The 19,350-nt window shown below is 41.4% G+C and overlaps 1 protein-coding gene across 1 annotated transcript in view; it reads left to right on the top strand.

The window, feature by feature from the left end:
• CCDC146 (coiled-coil domain containing 146) overlaps positions 1-19,350 on the top strand; it is a 116,783-nt gene that overhangs the window by 54,327 nt on the left and 43,106 nt on the right. Inside the window, exons 2-3 of the mRNA XM_068973368.1 lie at positions 14,399-14,481; positions 17,590-17,799. Coding sequence (XP_068829469.1) covers positions 14,399-14,481; positions 17,590-17,799 — 293 coding nt within the window. The remainder of the gene's footprint in view (positions 1-14,398; positions 14,482-17,589; positions 17,800-19,350) is intronic.

Here is a 19,350-nt window from a genome sequence, read left to right as displayed (position 1 = left end):
CAAAGCCTCCTAACAGCTTTGTGACCTCGTTCAAGTTTCTCAAACATCTTCAGTTTTGTTTTATTTTTTAATTTTAGATAGGAATATTTATTTCACAGGGTGATTGTGATGAGTAAATAACACACATACAGCACCTAACATAGTACATAACAATCTCTCAATAAAAAATGTCAAAAAGAATTATTAATTTGTACTTTTGTAAATTTTCATCAGTATTCTTGGGCTTTCCTTGTGGCTTAACTGGTAAAAAATCTGCCTGCAATACAGGAGACCTGGGTTCGATCCCTGGGTTGGGAAGATCCCCTGGAGAAGGGAAAGGCTACCCAGTCCAGTATTCTGGCCTGGAAAATTCCATGAACTGCATAGTCCATGGGGCTGCAAAGAGTCAGACACAACTGAGCGACTTTCACTATGGTATGGTTCTATTTCATAAATATTGATATTTATTGAATAAATTCATTTGATGATTTACCCATTTATTTAATAAATACTTATTGAATAACTGCTATTTGCTAAGCACTCACATGTATGTTTCCTTTCACTTACTCAGCAAGTATTTGTGAGTTCCATATGAACAAGACCTTGGAAACATAGTGATGGGAAAGATGAGCGTGGTCCCTAACTTAATGGAATTTTCAGTCTTTCATAAGTCATAAATTATGCTCTTTCAAATCCCAGGGACGGGGTGGGTTGCCATCTATGGGGTTGCACAGAGTCAGACACGACTGAAGTGACTTAGCAGCAGCATGCACTTCCTGAATCTATATTTTTGTCCCAAAGACGCCCCTCTTAGAATCCCTAGGGTTCCACTGCTTAACTTGCCTGGAAATAATTTTCTCATTTGATTACATTACTCAGTGTTTACTTCTTATTTGGCTCAAACCTCAACTAAAATGATATCTGCTAGGGTAAGTTGTTCAGAATTTATCTGCAACTTTCTTACAAATTATAATTTGCTATTTTGTCAAAGCTTATAATGTACAAAGCCAAAAAGATCCTTAGCTGCTAGGACAATGTTTGTAGATAAGGAAAAGCTCTTTATTTTAACTGAATGTTTCCTGTTTTTCAGCCCCCTCCTCCAAAATTGAGCCAATTGACACATTTTTTTCACATTCCCCTCAGAACCTTTTTAGCTTAATTTTTTTCCATGGTGCATAAAGTTTTAATAAACTGAACAAAATCTATTTCAATATCCAGATAATAAAATATTTTAAAATGTTAGTCAAAAGTATCAGAATCATGTTTATTTAATCTTTTCATAAAATTATCAGAAACTAAAATGGAAAAACAGTAAGAAAAATCTCAGAAATTTTAAAGCATTAAGTTTTAAACTTCAGATGATATAGTTATGTGTGTTTGTGTATGCGTATTAATAAAACATGAAACAAAGCAGTGTTCCAATGTTAAATGCATACTACTACAGGTCTGTAAAGGTAACAAGTGAAACAGCCTAGGTGTTAGCACATTATACATACATTGAAAGGGTAGGGTAGACTGGGCCCCTTTTAAAAGGGGGAACCTCTATTATTACTTCTGAAAGTCAGTCTCTGCTAAATGCCAATTGATTATTGTAATGTTAGAATATGAATCCAGTGTCATCAAATCGAAAGTTTTTTCAAGACAAGCTGGAAATTCAGTTTTTATGGCAAAATCTACAAGTTTTTAGATGGTACCAGCTAATTTTCTAATTTTAAAAACTGTACATACTAAAAATATCTGCAGATTTATACTTTTGAATGCTGTGCGCTAGAGTTGCTTCAGGCATGTCTGACTCTATGCAACCCTATGAACTGTAGCCCACCTGGCTCCTCTGTCCATGGGATTCTCCAGGCAAGAATACTGGAGTGGGTTGCCATTTCCTTCTCCAGGGGATCTTCCCAACCCAGGGACTGAACCTGAGGCTCTTGAGTTTCCTGAATTAGCAGGTGGAAGTTTTACCACTAGCACCACCTGGACTGCTAGTCTGCAATATTGGGGGTAAAACACACTGCTGTGACATGGATTAAGGTCCATCTCACATATTTTAAGAGATATAGGCAGTATCTTACCTACTTTTCCCGATTAAGAAATATGTAGAAATAGTTACCAGTCCCTAAATTTTACAACCTATCAAGGATAACTGGAAATGTGGCATTTTCATGAAATGAGGCTCTTCATGTTTGCCAGAAAGCACATTAAAATATTTTGTAATCACTGACTTAGTGAACTAGAAACAGCTGTGTTTGGTGAAATGTTTGTTAAAATCTACTTTTTAAACTTTTGTTCATGTATTTTTATTTTACTTCGCTTGGGTATCAAAGTTGGTATCAAGTGAAAAAGCTTTAAAATCATACTTGGTGACATTATATGGTTTTCTCTTCTTTTTTCAAAACTAAAAACTATGTCTTCAAATATAGAAAAACAGACTTCTTGGCAAACTGTGTTAATTTCTGAATATTCCACCCTTTTCTGAGGAAATCCCAGAATAGGCTGTTTTATAATTACCATGAGCGATTGCTATCTATTGGTTACCATTCAAGTTATAGTATTTCAAGAAATCTATAAAGTGACTAACTGGTTCATATGAGTACATAACAAAAGATTCTGAGGATCTAACTTTCAGTTTGAGTGTAACACATTATAATACTCATTTAGTTATAAAAATTCTATAGGATTTGTTAGGATTCAAACATTCGGGTATTGAATTTTATGCTTTATTCATGGATTTTAATATTTCTGGCACTTAAATTTGACCTAACAGTCTACAGAGTCTGAGTAATTATGGGCTGAGCTACACATCCTTGGAAGTAGATAAGGTTGAGTTGAGGACTTTCCCCCAGTGACAAGCTGTCAGAAGAAAATGTTTGACAGTTTTTCTATTCAAAGGCTAATATTCCATTCCAGCCTGTATGGGGAGTGTGCATTCCACATACAATCAACCAATCCATAAATCTTCCACAAATAATAGCAGCTTATATCCTCTTAACTTTTATACACACACGCCACATGCACACGCACACACACCACACACGCACACACACCCTTCAGGCTGTTAGTGTTCCTTCTAGATTGGCTTTTTTATATTATTTCAGTGATATCCAACCAGTCCATTCTGAAGATCAGCCCTGGGATTTCTTTGGAAGGAATGATGCTAAAGCTGAAACTCCAGTACTTTGGCCACCTCACGCGAAGAGTTGACTCATTGGAAAAGACTCTGATGCTGGGAGGGATTGGGGGCAGGAGGAGAAGGGGACAACAGAGGATGAGATGGCTGGATGGCATCACTGACTCGATGGACGTGAGTCTGAGTGAACTCCGGGAGTTGGTGATAGACAGGGAGGCCTGGTGTGCTGCGATTCATGGGGTCGCAAAGAGTCGGACACGACTGAGCAACTGAACTGAACTGAACTGAACTGAAGTGATTTCCTTTATCCTTTTGGCCCAATTCGCATGTGTATATGGAAAGGATAGGTCATATATTGAGATAAAACAGCAAGTTTTAAGGATTGCCCTCTATTTTCATGGTTAATAATTTTACTGATATGTGCAACCTTTCATGCCACACCCCTATCTGTCAGATGCTGATGGATTCTTGAGGCATGTGCTGAGCACCTGCTGTGTGCTAGGTTCTTGAGACATCACAATGATTTCCACCTTCAGAGAGCTTCCCATCTGGTGGACAGACATCTGAGCATTATTTCAACATTAAAGATAAGCAGTCTAATTGAGGAACGTGTGAGGTATAGTAACATCACTATGAAATATTTCTACTGTTCAGCAGGTTCTAGATATCTGGGCTATATCAAGTGAATAAAAGAGTGGGAGATATTCTGCCTTAACAGAAACGTCTGTAGAACACATAGCAAAGCTTACAGCAGGTTTTAAGGATTGGCCTATATTTTCATGGTTAATAATTTTACTCATCAAAATCAAATGGCTTCTGCACACTAGAAATAAACAATCCAAAGATGAAATTGCAAAAACAACTCTACTTACAATAGAATCAAAAAGATTAAATTACTTTGGGATAAAATGAACAAAATTTAAATGGCTTGCCCAAATATGTTGCCAGGATTTAAAGCTCCCTACCAGGAGATTAGCAAGAATGCAACTCAAACATCCTCATATTCTGCTCCTGAGTTTCCATTTCATGGTATCAATGAGGAAGTTGCAGGCTGTCACTTTGGGTTTTTGTTCTTTCCCAAAGAACACTTCTTCGCAGTGAAAAGCTTCACTATCCATCCCAATCTGCCTGCTAGAAGGGGAAGTGGAGGACGCTGCCACAGAGCATGCTCAGCTGGCACTGGGGTTCACAGATGCCTCTCTGGTAAATGCACTGTTATTTATGAACACTGGGAAGAGCAGTGTGGGCAAATGCATCTTCAAAACAGGAAGGTGGGCACCAAAGGTCCCAAGTTTCTTTGTTGTGGGAAGTGGCTATATCCTTTATCTGTAACCTCATAGCCCAGAGCTGGAGGAATTGGCTGCCAGCCAGGTGAGAGGGGCGGAGTCCTTAGCACAAAGAGGGGCCTGAAAGGTGGGAGCAGCGGCAGAGAGCAGCCAGGTCCAGGGGCCCAGCCACTGTGCTCCAGGCTCCCCCACATTTACAGCGATGGCTCCTGGGGCTGCACTCTGTGATCTGCATGATGAGATGCACAACGGACCATGTTTTATACATTTGTAACCCTTGTGTGAGAGATGGGTCCCAGCTCCACTTTCGATCTCTCCCTGCCTAAAGGCACTCCAGCTCTGTATAGGTGCCCTAGAGGCGGGGCCCCTGCATGTGAATGGGTGAAAACTGATTGGTCAGAGTCGGAGGCAGCACATTTCTTCCTGCCCCGCCCCCACACGGCCATTCCTGCCCCCACCCCTACTCTTCCAGTTCCTGTTTTTGTGATTTTAGTCATTGCTGGTTGTAACTCTGTTTCCTAACTCCGTTATGTTCTGACTCTCTTGTAAATGCCCCTCAGGACTCTGGCCCAGTTAGCTTCTTTACTCTTAACCAGTAGTTTGCCCTTTGAAGTTCGGAAAGAGGAATCTGGGTTTTAATCTGGCTCATTTCCTGCCTCCTGGGCTCACAGCCACTCCAACCTGCTATCATCTTTTCCCATGATCTTTGGAAGTAGGGGGAAAATCATTTAAACAAAGGATAAATGATTGTTAAAATTCCAAGCAACTGCAGTTTCACTGGGACAAATGTATTTTAAAGGAATGCCACTCATTAGCATGTATGTGCTTAGACTGCTTTTTATTTATTTGGCTGTGCATGTTATCTTAAAATTATTGTAACTTAACTTTAAAGTCTTACACAGAGCTAAGCCACCTGCATTACTCACCCACAATGTCCACTGCATTTGATACCTTAACTCTGGGAGGCCCTGTTTGCCACTTGTGGCCTCCCCCGCATTCCTGTGGTCGGCCACCAAAGGAGGAACAAGACAGCTGTGGGAAACAGTCCCAGGGCTCTCTGCTCATCCTGTGAGCTTTGCCAACCACACAGAAGGGAGAAGGGGAGCTGTGGGTGAGGCAGCCTGTGTTGTATGGCACACTCTCTGCTCTTTGAAGTCTTGTGTTGAGGCCAAGTTACCTGCTCTTGTCCTCCTTTTACACCTGCCCTCTCTGATGGGAAAGTTGGAGTGGAAGTGAATGAATGAACAAGCGTTCTTACAGCCACATCATTGTTTTTAAGATAAGCTTAAGTCAACACAGTGTGAAGAATATTACCAAGTACTTATAAGATACCAAGCTATGTGCTGGGGCTTAGAGATGAACACCCTAGATTTCTATCATCAGGGAGTACACAGCCTAACAGGGGTGACATATTTAAACATATGTTGATAATAGTTTACCATGTGTACAATAAGATATGCATCTAAATTTAAAGAAGCAGTAGAGAGAAAGAAATAATCTGCCTGAAAATGAAAGTTGACCACAGAGGCTGACTGAGATGTTTCAAAAGAAAAATAAGAATTCTCGAAGTGGACAGGAGAGAGAAATTGAAGCTAGGGCAATACAACATACAAAGAAATAGTATGAGACGGTATTCATTTTCTACTGCTCTCATAACTAATTACCATAAACTTGGTGGCTTAAACAACACAAATTTATTATATTCTGTAGGCAAGATGTCCAATACGGGTCTTGAAGGGCTAAACTCAAGGTGTTGATAGGACTGCATTCTTTTCTGGAAGCTCTAGGGGAGTATCTGCTTCTCTTCCTGTTCCAGCTTCTAGAAGCAGCCCTTATTTCTTTTCTTGAGGTCCACTTCCTCTGGCAGGTCAAATCCTTCTCACACTTTCAACTTTCCTTCTTCTTCTATTTCATCTCCCTAACTCAGCCAAGAAACATTCTCTGCTCTGAAGGACTCAAGTGATTAGACCGGACTCAGTCAGATACTCCACAATAATGTCCTCATCTTAAAGTCCATATCTGCCAAGTCCCATTTACCATAAAAAGAAACATATGTACACATAATAGGGATTATGATGTGGACATCTTGGGATTGGGGAGGGGCATCATTCTGCCAACCACAGGACATGTTCTAGAAATGAAATGGTCACAGTCGGTTTAGAAGGAGAAGAGCCAAGTTTGGAGAGGGTGGCAATCTCCAGATAACCAAGGCCCTTGTATACCAAGTAGAGTAACTTAGACTTCACCCTGAAAGTGATAGGATCCTTTGAAAGGTTTTAAGCAAGGTGAAAATTGTATTTTAAGACACAGAGTTATTCTTCCCCAACTGGCTGTGCCTCAATAGGACTGACCTCTCCCTGGGGAAAGGTGCGAAAATTGTATTTTAGATAGAGCACTCTGCTAGCAGCTAGAAGGAGATTCAAGGGGACACAACCTGAAGTCAGGAAAGTGCTTAGTTATCTACTGCCACATTCTCAAAAAGAAGTGATGAAGACTTGTGTACAGCACTAAATAGATTCTGTCTATTCTATGAAACTATCTGACATATCTAGTTTAACAGAATCTACGGATGCAATGCCCCATCATATCAAATTTCTCCCTTAAAAAATGGTCACAGTATATGAATGTTGATATCATATCATTTAAGTAAATCATGTATTCTAAATGTTAGAGGAAGATGTTTATTGCTCTCTAACTCTTAATTCCCATTGTCTTGAATGGTTCTTGCCCAAACAAAGTCCTAGTTTGTCCAATAACAGTAGCCTGCAGGCTTCTCTGTTTAGGCAGGTTCACACTATACAGGTAGTTCAGACTAGGTCAGTGGATAAGTTTAAAAAGAAAAAAGGTCATGGCAAAAGCACGGGCAACACTGACTTTCAAAAAGTTGGTGAGAAAAAAACAGAAGAATTAGGAAAGAACCATGAGACCATATGCCCCAGGAACCAGAGGAGAGAGTTCAAGAACAATGAACTGTCAGAAGTCAGTAGTAATAAACGTCATAAGATTAACAAGTGTAATAAGGACAGAGGGATGTTTGAATTTAATAATTAAGAGGTCACTAAGGCTCCACTTCTAATCAAGATGGAGTAACAGAAACTAGATTTACCCTCTTTACCTTAAGCAACTAAAAAATGGACCAAATCAGGTAAAACAATGGTATCCAGACTTTGGACAATAGCACAGGGCAGTGATCCCTTGGAACAGGTAAATAAATGAGTTGAGAACTATAATTGCCCCATTTTACTACTTACGAGAGTGTTCCTCCAAGTGATAACAGAGGGAGGGGATTCCAAACAGAGCCAGCTGGCCTTGCTGACTTGACAGATAGAGTTTGGGGTTCAGGGAGGCCACATTGGCGAAGTTATGCAGGTGACGTGAAGGGGGAGGTGCACATGGAGAGAGGAAGAGAGCGAGAGCACTCCAGAAATCTGCCGAGGAATGCCGATCAGTGCACACACGTGAGGACGGTGCTGAGGCTGGGAAAGAACCCCCAGAGAGACTGGGGTAGACAATACCTGGAGCTCACACAGAGCCAAGAATAGTTCGTTAGATTAGAAGACCTCTTGACACAGTAGAAGTGTATTGATTCAGGAGTGGGGCCAAATTAACCCAGAAAGAAAGATCATTCTAGACTTCCTCAACGAAGTTTCAAAGCAAGCCTTGAAAGGATCAAACTATGTCCAAGTACCTTAACTGTGACTCACAAAGTCCCAAGATATTTAAAGGAATATCCCCAAATCCATTTCACAACAGTGTAAAAATCACAATGTCTTTCGTCCAATCAAACATTAGTAGGCATGCAGAGAAGCAGGAAAACGTGACCTACAATGAGAAAAACCAATAATGGAGTAGACACAAAAACAGAATTAGTAGACAAGGACAATAAAACAGCCATTGCACACGCTTTGACTGTAGGGGAAAGGGAGAGGAGAGCATGAACATAATGAGAGAGGAGAAGTTATAAAAAGACCCAAACCACACTTCTGAAGATGAAAACACAACCCTTGAGGTGAAAAGTTCACTGGATGGGACTGACAGCAGATTAGATACTGAAGAAAAAGAGATGAGTGAGGTTTTAGACATAACAATAGAAACTATCCAAAACAAAACAAAAAAGACTGGAAGACAGAAATGAACAGAACATCAGTGATCTGTGGCCATCAAGTGGCCCAGCATGCTTAATTAGAATCCCAGAAGGAGAGGAAAAAGGGGACAGAAAAAAATATCTGAAGAAATAACACTTGAATTTTTTTCAAATTTGATGAAAACTGTAAACCCACAGATTGAAAACACTGAACAATCTCAAACCTAAGAAAACCACACCAACACATATCCTAAACAAATTATTGAGAAACAGTGATAATGAGAAAAATATCAAAATCCGCCAGAGAAATAAGGAAATCATCAGTCAGTTTAGCACTCTGGTGATACAGTGGCAGCCTGATCACTATGGATTGGTGAGTGACTGGAAGGTAAGAGAGTGGAGATAAAGGGCAGAGCCAACTCTTCCGATAAAAATCTGAAATGAAAGAGAAGGAGAGAAAGAAAGGGGTAACTAAATGGGAGCATAGCATTCAAGGTATGTTTTGTTTTGTTTGTTTTTATAAGATAGACGAGCAAATTTATAGGTTGAGGATAATGTTAATGATAATAATAATAAAATAACATTGATAAAGCCCTTCTAGACACTATACTCAATACCTTATGTATATTGATGCCTTTGGTCTTCACTGCAGCTTTATGACGGCTTCCCTTGTGGCTCAGCTGGTAAAGAATCTGCCTGCAATGCAGGAGACCTGGGTTTGATCCCTGGGTTGGGAAGATCCCCTGGAGAAGGGAAAGGCTACCCACTCCAGTATTCTGGCCTGGTCCATGGGGTCACAAAGAGTTGGACATGACTGAGCAACTTTCACTTTCACAGCTTAATGAAATGGGGCTATTTTATTTCTCTTTTATAAATGAGGTACAGATGGATTAAATATTACTCCAAATTACAGGGTTAAAAAGTAGCAGAGCTGGAATTCAAACCAAAGTCCACTTGTAATGTACTTGACTCGTATGTGTTGAGCCAGCAAAGAGGGGAAGCAGAGGTTATTATAAAGGCGAGAAAGTATAACTGATGCCTAGGAAGGGGTAGGAGATACATATTTGAGAGCACATGTGGATGGGTGGGATATGACCAAGAGGAAAGGAAGACTTCATTTTTGAGATTTGGGGAAAGAAATTAAGGCTGTGTTTACGTGTAGATAAATAGATTTGTTGATGACTTTAGGTGGCCAAAGTTTGCTTGGTGAATGTGTTAAGTTAGGTGCACAGAAAAGCTAAAACTTGATATGACAACCAAGGGGAGAAGCCAAACAAAATGAGTGATGAATTGTTGTTGAGATTGATTGCATCTGAGCTACATCTAATAGCTGTGTTCTTTATTTCTAGCACTGATAGGGATAGGGTGAGAGAGAGATAAGGATGGTAAATATTTATCCTACCTCCCAAAGCACGGCAGCTATTTCTCAGGTGAGACCACCAGTAGGTACTGTCAAAGAAGCAACAAGAATAGAGTAGGTTAATAACCATGGTCACCTTGGGTGCCCTACAGACAGCCACACAGACACCTAATTGTTTCCTCATGCTGACCCCCTTCCAGATAAGTCCACTTGGTAAAAGCTCTTACTGAGCTATTAGTTTCCTCGGAATGTCCTAAAATTTCAATTTTTGAAATTTTTTCCATATTATTACATGTCATCTATGAATCATGAATTCTTGTTAAACTTTTAGCTCTAGAGTAAATGTTTCCTTCCAATCTCAATTACCAGTGAGGCAATTCAGTAACACAAGAATCTATTGTGAAATCATATTTATGAACTTCTGACATTATATCTAACCTTTTGTTGTATATACTCTTTGACAACTTAAGATTGGGCTTTATGCTCTATTTCTTAGAGCATGCATTTTTAAAACATGACAAACTTGGTTTCTGTACCCAATTGTGTCATGCAGGGTGAAAATGCAACTGTCTTTTCCAGGTTTATGTTTACAGACAAATAATTTCATCTACTAGAACTGAATCGTTTTCTTTTAAAATTGTATTTATATTTATTTATTCGATTTATTTTTGGCTGTGCCGGGTCTTTTTGCTGCGGGGGCCTTTCTCTAGCTGTGGCGTGCAGGCTTCTCATTGTGATGGCTTCTCTTGTGGAGCACAGTCTCTAGGGCATTCGGTTCAGTAGCTGCAGCTCCTAGGCTCTGAGCACAGGTTCAGCGGCTGTGGTGCATGGACTAAGCTGCTCTACACTAAGTAGGATCTTCCTGGACCAGGGATAGAACCTTTGTCTCCTGCACTGGCAGGCGGATTCTTTACCACTGAGCCACGAGGGAAGCCCCACTCTTTTTAAGAGAGATTTGTGTTTAGCGGAGAAGACCATAGTAAGATAGCTTATCAGTCCTTTTTCTGAACATCTATGATTTAACCTTTTCCAAGTTATGCAGAAACTACAAACACATATCACAAGTGTTGCCCTGTCAGCTTTCTTCCAGATTCTGGATACCAAAGGTGATCTGGCTGGTGGAGTGATGTAAATAGCAAATAGAAAAAGAAACCTGTCCACCTTCTCGCTTTTTCTGTGGACATAAACCTGCCAACAGGCATCCATAGCTGACCTGCCATCAGGCTTCAAACTACTGCTGTTTCAGATGAGACTCGAGTTAGGGAAAATTCAGCTGAGTTTTCAATAAGTCTGAGCTAGAATTTGGCTGTATCTGCCACTACGATCTGATCACAGTATTCTCCAGTTAGAAATTCTGTTCTGAATTCCTATTGCTTATAGCAACTGTTTTCAAGCATATTTTAACTTTTTGTTATTAAAAGTAGTATGTATCCATTTGGAGAAAATTATGAAATATAGATAAGCAAAAATAAAGATATAAAAACTATACATTCTTATGACCCAAAGAAGATCATTTTTTAAAAAATCTTAGTTCTTAACCTAGATCGATATCTTATTGATGGTCTCTATCTGATGAACTGTCAAATCTCTTCTAATTCTTTAAATGTGATTTTGTTTCATTTTTTGAACATATTATAATAGCTGCTTTGAAGTCCAACATTTACACACCCTAAAGCAGTGACTTTTTTTCTTTGCATATCTTATGATTTTTTGTTGAAAAACTGGACATTTTGGATAACACTGGGGCAAGTTCAGATTCTGATCCTCTCCAGGCTTCTTCTTGTTGCTGTTTAGTCTTTGTTATTATGCAGCCTCTGATGTCTCTGTGTAGATAATCTTTCCTTGTTTTTGTTATTAAGCTTGGCTTCTTGGGTGGGGGGTGCTCCATAGCTTGGTCAACCACTGGTTGGTCAGAGATTGTATTTAAGCCTCCTGAGCCAGGAAACATTTCAAGGTTTCATTCTTCTCCATTGAATCTGTATGTGGCTTGAGGACTGCTTTCAAGGTTCAGGGAGTTTACATATCTGCCCCGCCTTTAGCTCAGGGACCTTGGAAGTATCCTCTCTGGTTCCTCCTCACAGGTCACAGCCTTAAGCTTTTCCTCAGCCTTCTGGACCACCGGTATTAAGTGTGATATTAGCAGGGCCCTCTTTGACTCTTTCTGGCCCCAATTTCTTTGTTAAACTTCTGCTGGTCTGCCTCCACTGGTATCACTAAGTTATTAGCCTCCTTTTACTGTTAATTCTTGTGATAACTCTTCTTTTTGACAATTCTTTGGGGCATGAATAGTCTACACTGTTTCGAATCGAGTGAACATCCTCAGGCAGGAGGTGATCAGCACCTGTTACGGGGCCTGATCTTCTTAGGCTGCCAAGCCTACGCAGAGTCTCCGTGTACAGCAGGAGACTGGGGAGTGGGGATGGGTGCTGCTTGACAGCTTCAGTCACCTGCCCAGTAAAGCTCTTTCACATACCGAGCTTGGGGCGAGGGGAGGTAAAGTGCAGCCGCTTTCAGGGGCTGCCCCACCTGCTGGAATACATCTTCAGCAATAGAAAGGTGGGGCAATGGGATTTTCACTGACTGTCAACCCTGCCCAGAATGCTTCTTATACAAGAGGGAGCTAAGAGCGATGGATGCCGCTCACGGGGTAAATGCCACGGTCTTCTTACTCTTCTGAGTTTCAGCAGATTTTATTACATAAATACCTCTAAATTTCTTTCATGCCCTTAGGTCAATTTCCAGAGACCATAAGTGGGGTCTTAGATAATTTTGACCAGCTTGATCAATGTTTCTTTGAGAGAGGGGCTTCATCAACCACTTCACACCACCATTTTAGAAGTTCCACCCCATGGAAGGGGTCTCTAATTTATAATTTTACTTATTTGCTTTAACTTATAACATAAGAAAATAATTACAAAATATCAGATATACTTTTTTATGAACAAAAAAACTACTGAGTGTAGTCCTAAGCATTCAGTAATTTCCTTTGTGCCTATCGCCTCAAACTATGAGCTACTGTAGGGTAGGCCCTATGTCAATTCACTTGTTTCCATGGTGCAGGGCAATGGATGGGAGGTAATGGTCTTTGCAGCCTTAAGACAAAATACTATATGTGTTTTTAAACATATGATTCTATGATTACCTTACCTAGTGGCTTAACTTCAGTGACTATCTCACTAGGCTAGTTTGTTGCTAGTTACAAGGCTGGCTCCCATGTGGGCTTCCTGCTGCTGCTGCTACTGCTAAGTCCAACTCTGTGTGACCCCACAGACGGCAGCCCATCAGGCTCTGCCATCCCTGGGATTCTCCAGGCAAGAACACTGGAGTGGGTTGCCATTTCCTTCTCCAATGCATGAAAGTGAAAAGTGAAAGTGAAGTTGCTCAGTCATGTCTGACTCTTTGCGACCCCATGGACTGCAGCCTACCAGGCTCCTCCGCCCAAGGGATTTTCCAGGCAAGAGTACTGGACTGGGTTGCCATTGCCTTCTCCATGTGAGCTTCCTAATACACACATAATCATATAAGCCCACACTCACACACTTAACCTTTTCATAACATTTTCCCAGTTACTTGTCTCCTTTAAGAGTGCCCACATGTGAATTTTTTTAACCAATTAGACTTTACAGGCACAATGTCTATGGCCTGCATCCTTTTTTGAAGCCAATGAAAATGTTTCTGATTCAAAATAAATTATATATTGGCTCAGAAACACAGAAAGAAAACTGCAGAACCAAAATAAATGTGTTTAATTAAATGTTTATAAAATCAAATATTAGGTCAACCTATCAAAAACAACTCAACACTTAAAAAGTTACTTATGAATTATATTTAAGGTGGCATATGAATACATTTGGGGACATTTGTAGTGGCTCAGCAGTAAAGAATCCGCCTGTCAGTGTAAGAGACATGAGTTCAATCCCTGGGTCAGGAAGATCCCTTGGTGAAGGAAATGGCAACCCACTCCAGTATTCCTGCCTGGGAAATTCCATGAACAGAGGAGCCTGGCAGACTACAGTCCACAGGGTCACAAAAGAGTTGGACATGACTTAGTGACTGAACATCGACTGGTGTTAATTACTTCTGTAACTTTAAACACATTACTTAAGCTTTCTAAAGTTTAGTTTGAAAGGAAAAGTACCCTATTCACAAAACATTTTCAAGAATGAAATAGCTGATGTACAATAACAGCTGATGCTCAATAATTGCTAGTTCTTTCAACTTACAAATAGCCACCCTAGTAATTTATACTCTGTACCTTGTTTGCTAAAGCTAGATATATGAGATTTTTTTAGAGTTGGAAGAATTTAAATCAATTCCTTCCCTCAGTTTACAGATGAAGAAATCACAGTATTCATCTTGAGTAAAAGACTTTCCCAGGAACTCAGCAGAGTAGAACTAGAACCATCTTCTCTGAACACCTGCCACCTTTCTAATGTGCCTTGGTGCCACGTGTTTCCTAATGTTGAGTTGAAAGAGTTTATGATATATCCATTTTATCTTTGCTTAAAGCATATAGAGGATTATGGCTAATAGTGGTCTTGCGTTCCTTGTGTTCTCTTTGCTAGTTACATGCTCTGGGGAAACTTCCTGGAACCAGGATGGCAGAGTTAAAAGCCAAGTACACCTTGCTGCATAATACCGTGATGAGGTATGCTATTTACCAACGTGGAGACATGTTTACTCATGCTTCTACTTCTTACTTGAAATGGGACCCGTCTTATTTTTCATTTTCCCCAAAACAGACTCTAAGACGAAGATTTGAATTCAAGCAGTTTACGAAAATTATCATGGGGGAGAGGGGAAGTGACATGGGGAAGAAAGTCATTCAGCTGGGGATGTGTTAGTCTCCAGGTTAACACTGCAGACAACTGGGGCTCAGTCTCACTGAGTGACTACAGAACACGCCTCAGAACTCTCCCACTGAAGGGTGAGAACACTGGTATGTCTGTTCACTAATTTCCATCTCCCCTTGATCTAGGGTTGCTTCTAGGTAGATGAGCTCCTGACACTTCTAGCTTACCCTCTGAGAAGCCTAAGTTCCAATGGCCAGAGAAAGCTCTTAGGCAGAGGCACACAGATCCTGTTGTTACATATGACAAGTGTGCAGAGGCACACAGATGCTGTCGTTACATACGACAAGTGTCCACCAAACCTCCTGGTGACCACTAGAGTGGGCCTAGGAGACGTTGGTGAGGTGCTGACATTCTCTGCTACAGGACACTCCTGTAAGATTCTCTCCTCCCCACCTTCCATAACAACTCCAGTCCACGTCTGCTAAGATTTCTGTCTTTACTTCTCACCTGTTCCTCCTATCCCCAGCCACTCACCGTGGCCCAGTTCTAATCAGCAGAGGTCAGAAGACTAGGCGACAAAAGAATCGTTCAACAAGGTTTCCTAAGCATGTGCGGTCAGCCACTGGGAATCAAGGGGGAAGGAGAGCGAAGAAAGAAGTGGAAATCTGTAGTGCTGCTACTCCCCAAGTCCCCTTCTTCCTTTTCCCCACCTGCCGCATAGCTTTGCATGACGTCTTCATTAAAACCCAAGGAGAGACACTGAATAGACACTCCATCCTCCCCCTCCCCCTTGCTCATATCCAACCCTTACTCCTACTGCTTTGCTTGCCCAGGTATTTGGCTACTTTGAGGATGGGAGCCTGTGGGAGGAGTGAAGGAGAGCAGAGCTGCATCCCTATGGACCCTCCCCTGGGCTCCACCTCATACACACTCAGCTGCATCCTGGCTCGTAGCCACCCTCCAGCTTGTCCCCTGCTCCTCCCCAGCCCCAGACCAAATTCTCACCCTCACCCCTGTAACAGGGACTCCATCTCCCACAATGGATCCCAAATGCCAGCGTGTACACGCAGCTCTCAGGAACTTGGAGTATTTCGATGGAAAGTCTGGGGTGATCTTTTCAACATATTTCACGCCACTTTACTGTGAGAAATTCCACACAGTTATCTGAGCCTCCTTGCAGATTGAAACACTTCTCACCCTCTGGACAGCTCTAACCTAGAGCCCCACAGAGCCCTGTGTGGTGCTGATGTGGCTGCCTCCTTGCCTGGCTCACAACTCAGCTCCCTGGCCTCCAGTGAGAGTCCTGCAGGACCAAGGCCCTGGCATTCCTTCTTCCTTCTTCCAGGCTGTGTCACAAAACCATTACTTCCCTTCTGCTACCACAGTTTACCTCCTTCTGACCCCCGAACACAGAAGAGTTCCCTCTTTTGTGATTACAACGAACACCCACCACTCTCTCCCACCCCCGCTGCCTGGTGGGTGGGAAAGACATGAAGATGCAGACTCCTCATTCTTGGTCCCGGGGCTGCAGGAGGACAGATAAAGGCTGGAAACGCTGAACTGAAATTGAATGAGGTTTCCATAGGAATCATGTTACAAGAGTTGTTAAATTTTCTTCTGCTGATGCTCTACATCATGTGTGTAAATTACCACTTGTGTTCTGCCTGGAACCGTAACCACTGTGTTTGCCTACTTTCTGAAGGGAAATGGCCTCAATGGCCTGAGACAATACCTTACAATTCCATAGTTGAAGACTCATGTTAAGGATATCAGGTAACGTCATATATATACAGTATATACAAGGAAATGAATTGTAAGAAATAACTCTAGCATTCATGAATGGAAATTACATGTGTATCTTTATAGCTGTTGTCGCTATTTGGTACCTAACACAGTGCCTGAAACATAGCCCAATAAATGTTTTGTTGTTGAGTAAATGATGTAGTAAAGACTGAGAAAATGGGTGGGGCCGGTAACTTCAGTCGAGACAGGCTTGATTAAGTCATTGGGCATCTCTGCAAATGAACAGAACCCTGAAGAGCTCTCCTAGTGAGAAAAGTTGGTGGGGAGCATGCACATAGTGCTGCCTTTAAAACAGGAACTGGCAGGGTCTTGCTTCTGAACAGGAGAGATAGCAAATGCAAGCAGGGAGGATTTCTGAGAAAAAAGAGTCAGATCTGCTGATAAAGCTGGATCTGACACTAGCGTGCACCATAGGTCAGTGATTCCTTGAAGACACTGGAGATTCCAGTAAGTCCAGTTTCTACGCTCATTCAATTCTGCCTCAAGCCCCATGCTTAACCCTTTCCCAAGATAAGGCCAAAGCCATAGAATATACTTGGAATTGTAGGAACTGCTCTTTTCTGTGACATTCACAGCTGTAGCCAGGCATTGACGTTATGATCAGAAATATGTAAATTAAGTTCATAATTTTATAGAAGAATCTTTCTTCCTAGTTTCCTGGTAAAGTGTCAGAAAATTTAACTGTTTTTTCTTATCACTAAGGAAGAAAAGATTTTCCTTTAATTAGGTCATGAGAATCCACAAATCCAAGAAAGCCAGGGTTGCTAGGGGATTTGGAGGGAGAACCCACTCTTCTTGGTATTATTCTTCCCACCCCCTGGAAGGTCATGATCATTCTTTAAAGTCAAGTGCAAATATCACATTCCCATCCAACTAATCCTTTCTCTGTCATCTCCCACCATCCTGATCTAGACACGAGTGGCAGCACTTGTCAGCTGGTCCTCCAGCTTCCTGCTCATGTCTGCTCCCCTTGGCTAGATGTGAGTTCCATTTGCCTTTAAGATCTAGTGCAATACTTGGCACAGAAATGCCACTGAATTAACCTGAACCCAGCATGGACATACTCCTCCCACACCTCACCAGACCCCGCACAGGAGCGGCCAAGGGTATTGAAGGTGTACACTTCTCACTATGCGAATCTCTGTTTTCCTGGGATCCAGCACACAAGAGTCAGAGGTCCAGCTGCTACAGGATGCCAAACGTTTCACTGAGCAAATACAAGAGCAGCAGTTTCACCTGCAGCAAGCTGATCGTTTTCCACAGGCGTTCACCACCGAGGTTTCCAAAATGAGAGAACAGCTTCTCAAGTATCAAAATGAATACAATGCAGTGAAGGAGAGAGAGTTTCATAATCAGTACAGACTGAAGAGGTAAGCACGCGATTCTCTCAGGTTCGCTGAAGACAGGTGCAAGCAAAGCTGCTTCCACATAAACTAAGAGAGAAAACGCGGACTCACTGAAGAAGGAATTTTAGGTACAGGGATTATGAGACAGCAATGATAAGCAAACTACAAGCCAAGTTCTTTCTTTGATTCCCTAGAACAGGCAGTCCCTGAACAAGGTTACAAAATTTTAGAAAAATAAGCTCGGGTTTCAGGAAGATGCTCTTAGGAAGAGGAGACCCTGTAGTGGTTTCTGTGTGTCAGGAACACGATAAGCATCGGGAGCTGTGAGCAGAGAACACACTCCATAGAACAAGGGCTTGGCATACACTCTCGGCCTCTTCAGCCCTGGCGGTGGCCCCTTTCCTTCCCATGTCCGCATGGCGAGTGCCCCATGAGGACTTTCCAAACAAGTCTGTGTGAGCTGAGGGTCATACCTGGGTCCCTTGATTCTTCTAATACAGGGACAGAGACCACATAGTCAACCCTCTTCTCCTATTACTAGACTATTCCCTAAGGTCAAGGAAAAAAAGTGATATCCTTTTGAAAGGCGCATTCACTTATCCAAATCTGAGGGATGTCATTCAGTGAACTAAAGCAGAAATGTATTACTGGAAGGGGTAGATGGCTATTCGTAAAATCTCCTCTAACATTCCTCCTGTGAGTAGCAAGTCAGTCAAAGAGTTTGTTCATCAAATCACACTAGTTAGATAGAATTTCAAAACAACTGCAGTCCAGGTTTTGTGATATGTGCTGTGCCTGGGTACCATCAGAGAGAAAGCCGAACCATCTCTCCTAGAATGTGTTACCATTTAAAGTGGCAGAACTTTCTCTGGCTATTTTTAAGAGTAGGTAGATTCCCTGCAGAGTGATGGAACTCAGTCCTGCTAAGAGATAATGGAATGATTTGAGTGACCTTTGGAGGACTTTGCTCGCCCTGGTTTTGAATCCTTTCTTTGGGGCCTATTATTTCAACTGGGGGATGAAGATTAGCTTAATCAGGAAAATTATATTCAGGGGGAAAAAAAATCTGAGTTCTTCTTTGTCTTTCAATCTAAACTTGTTTCAGTCTCACCAGTGAGATCTATAAAAAGAAAGCTTAGCTATTTCTGTGCTCTGTAAGCACTCTTTCAGTTGAGAAAATAATGAAATTAAAACAATTGGTAGTTGTTCATTAGTATTGAAAATATGAATGCTTGACATTTCCATGAAAGGGTAAGAGGAACATAAGTCAGTTGATATTTAAATTGTTTAAAATTTCCAAGTATTCCTGCCAAGAGGAAAGGAAAAAAATGACCAGAACGCTTGCCTTTTAGGTATAGACAGGCAAATTGTTCCTTGAATTGCTTGGGACGAGGTTGGGGGTGAGGACTGTACATAGTGATCTACAGTAAACAAGAACATTTAAAGTGAACATCTGCAGGAATGTTTTGTGTGTATTATTTTTGGATTTGTTAACATGTAATACTTTAGCTTAAGCAGACTTCCCTGCATCCTCAACTATTAGCAGCTCAAGAATTAACAAACTTATTTATATAA

Source organism: Capricornis sumatraensis, chromosome 5, assembly GCF_032405125.1.
Source record: "Capricornis sumatraensis isolate serow.1 chromosome 5, serow.2, whole genome shotgun sequence".
Lineage (NCBI taxonomy): Eukaryota > Metazoa > Chordata > Mammalia > Artiodactyla > Bovidae > Capricornis > Capricornis sumatraensis.
The sequence above is the reverse complement of the archived record's forward strand: the minus strand, read 5'-3'. Positions and strand labels throughout refer to the sequence as shown.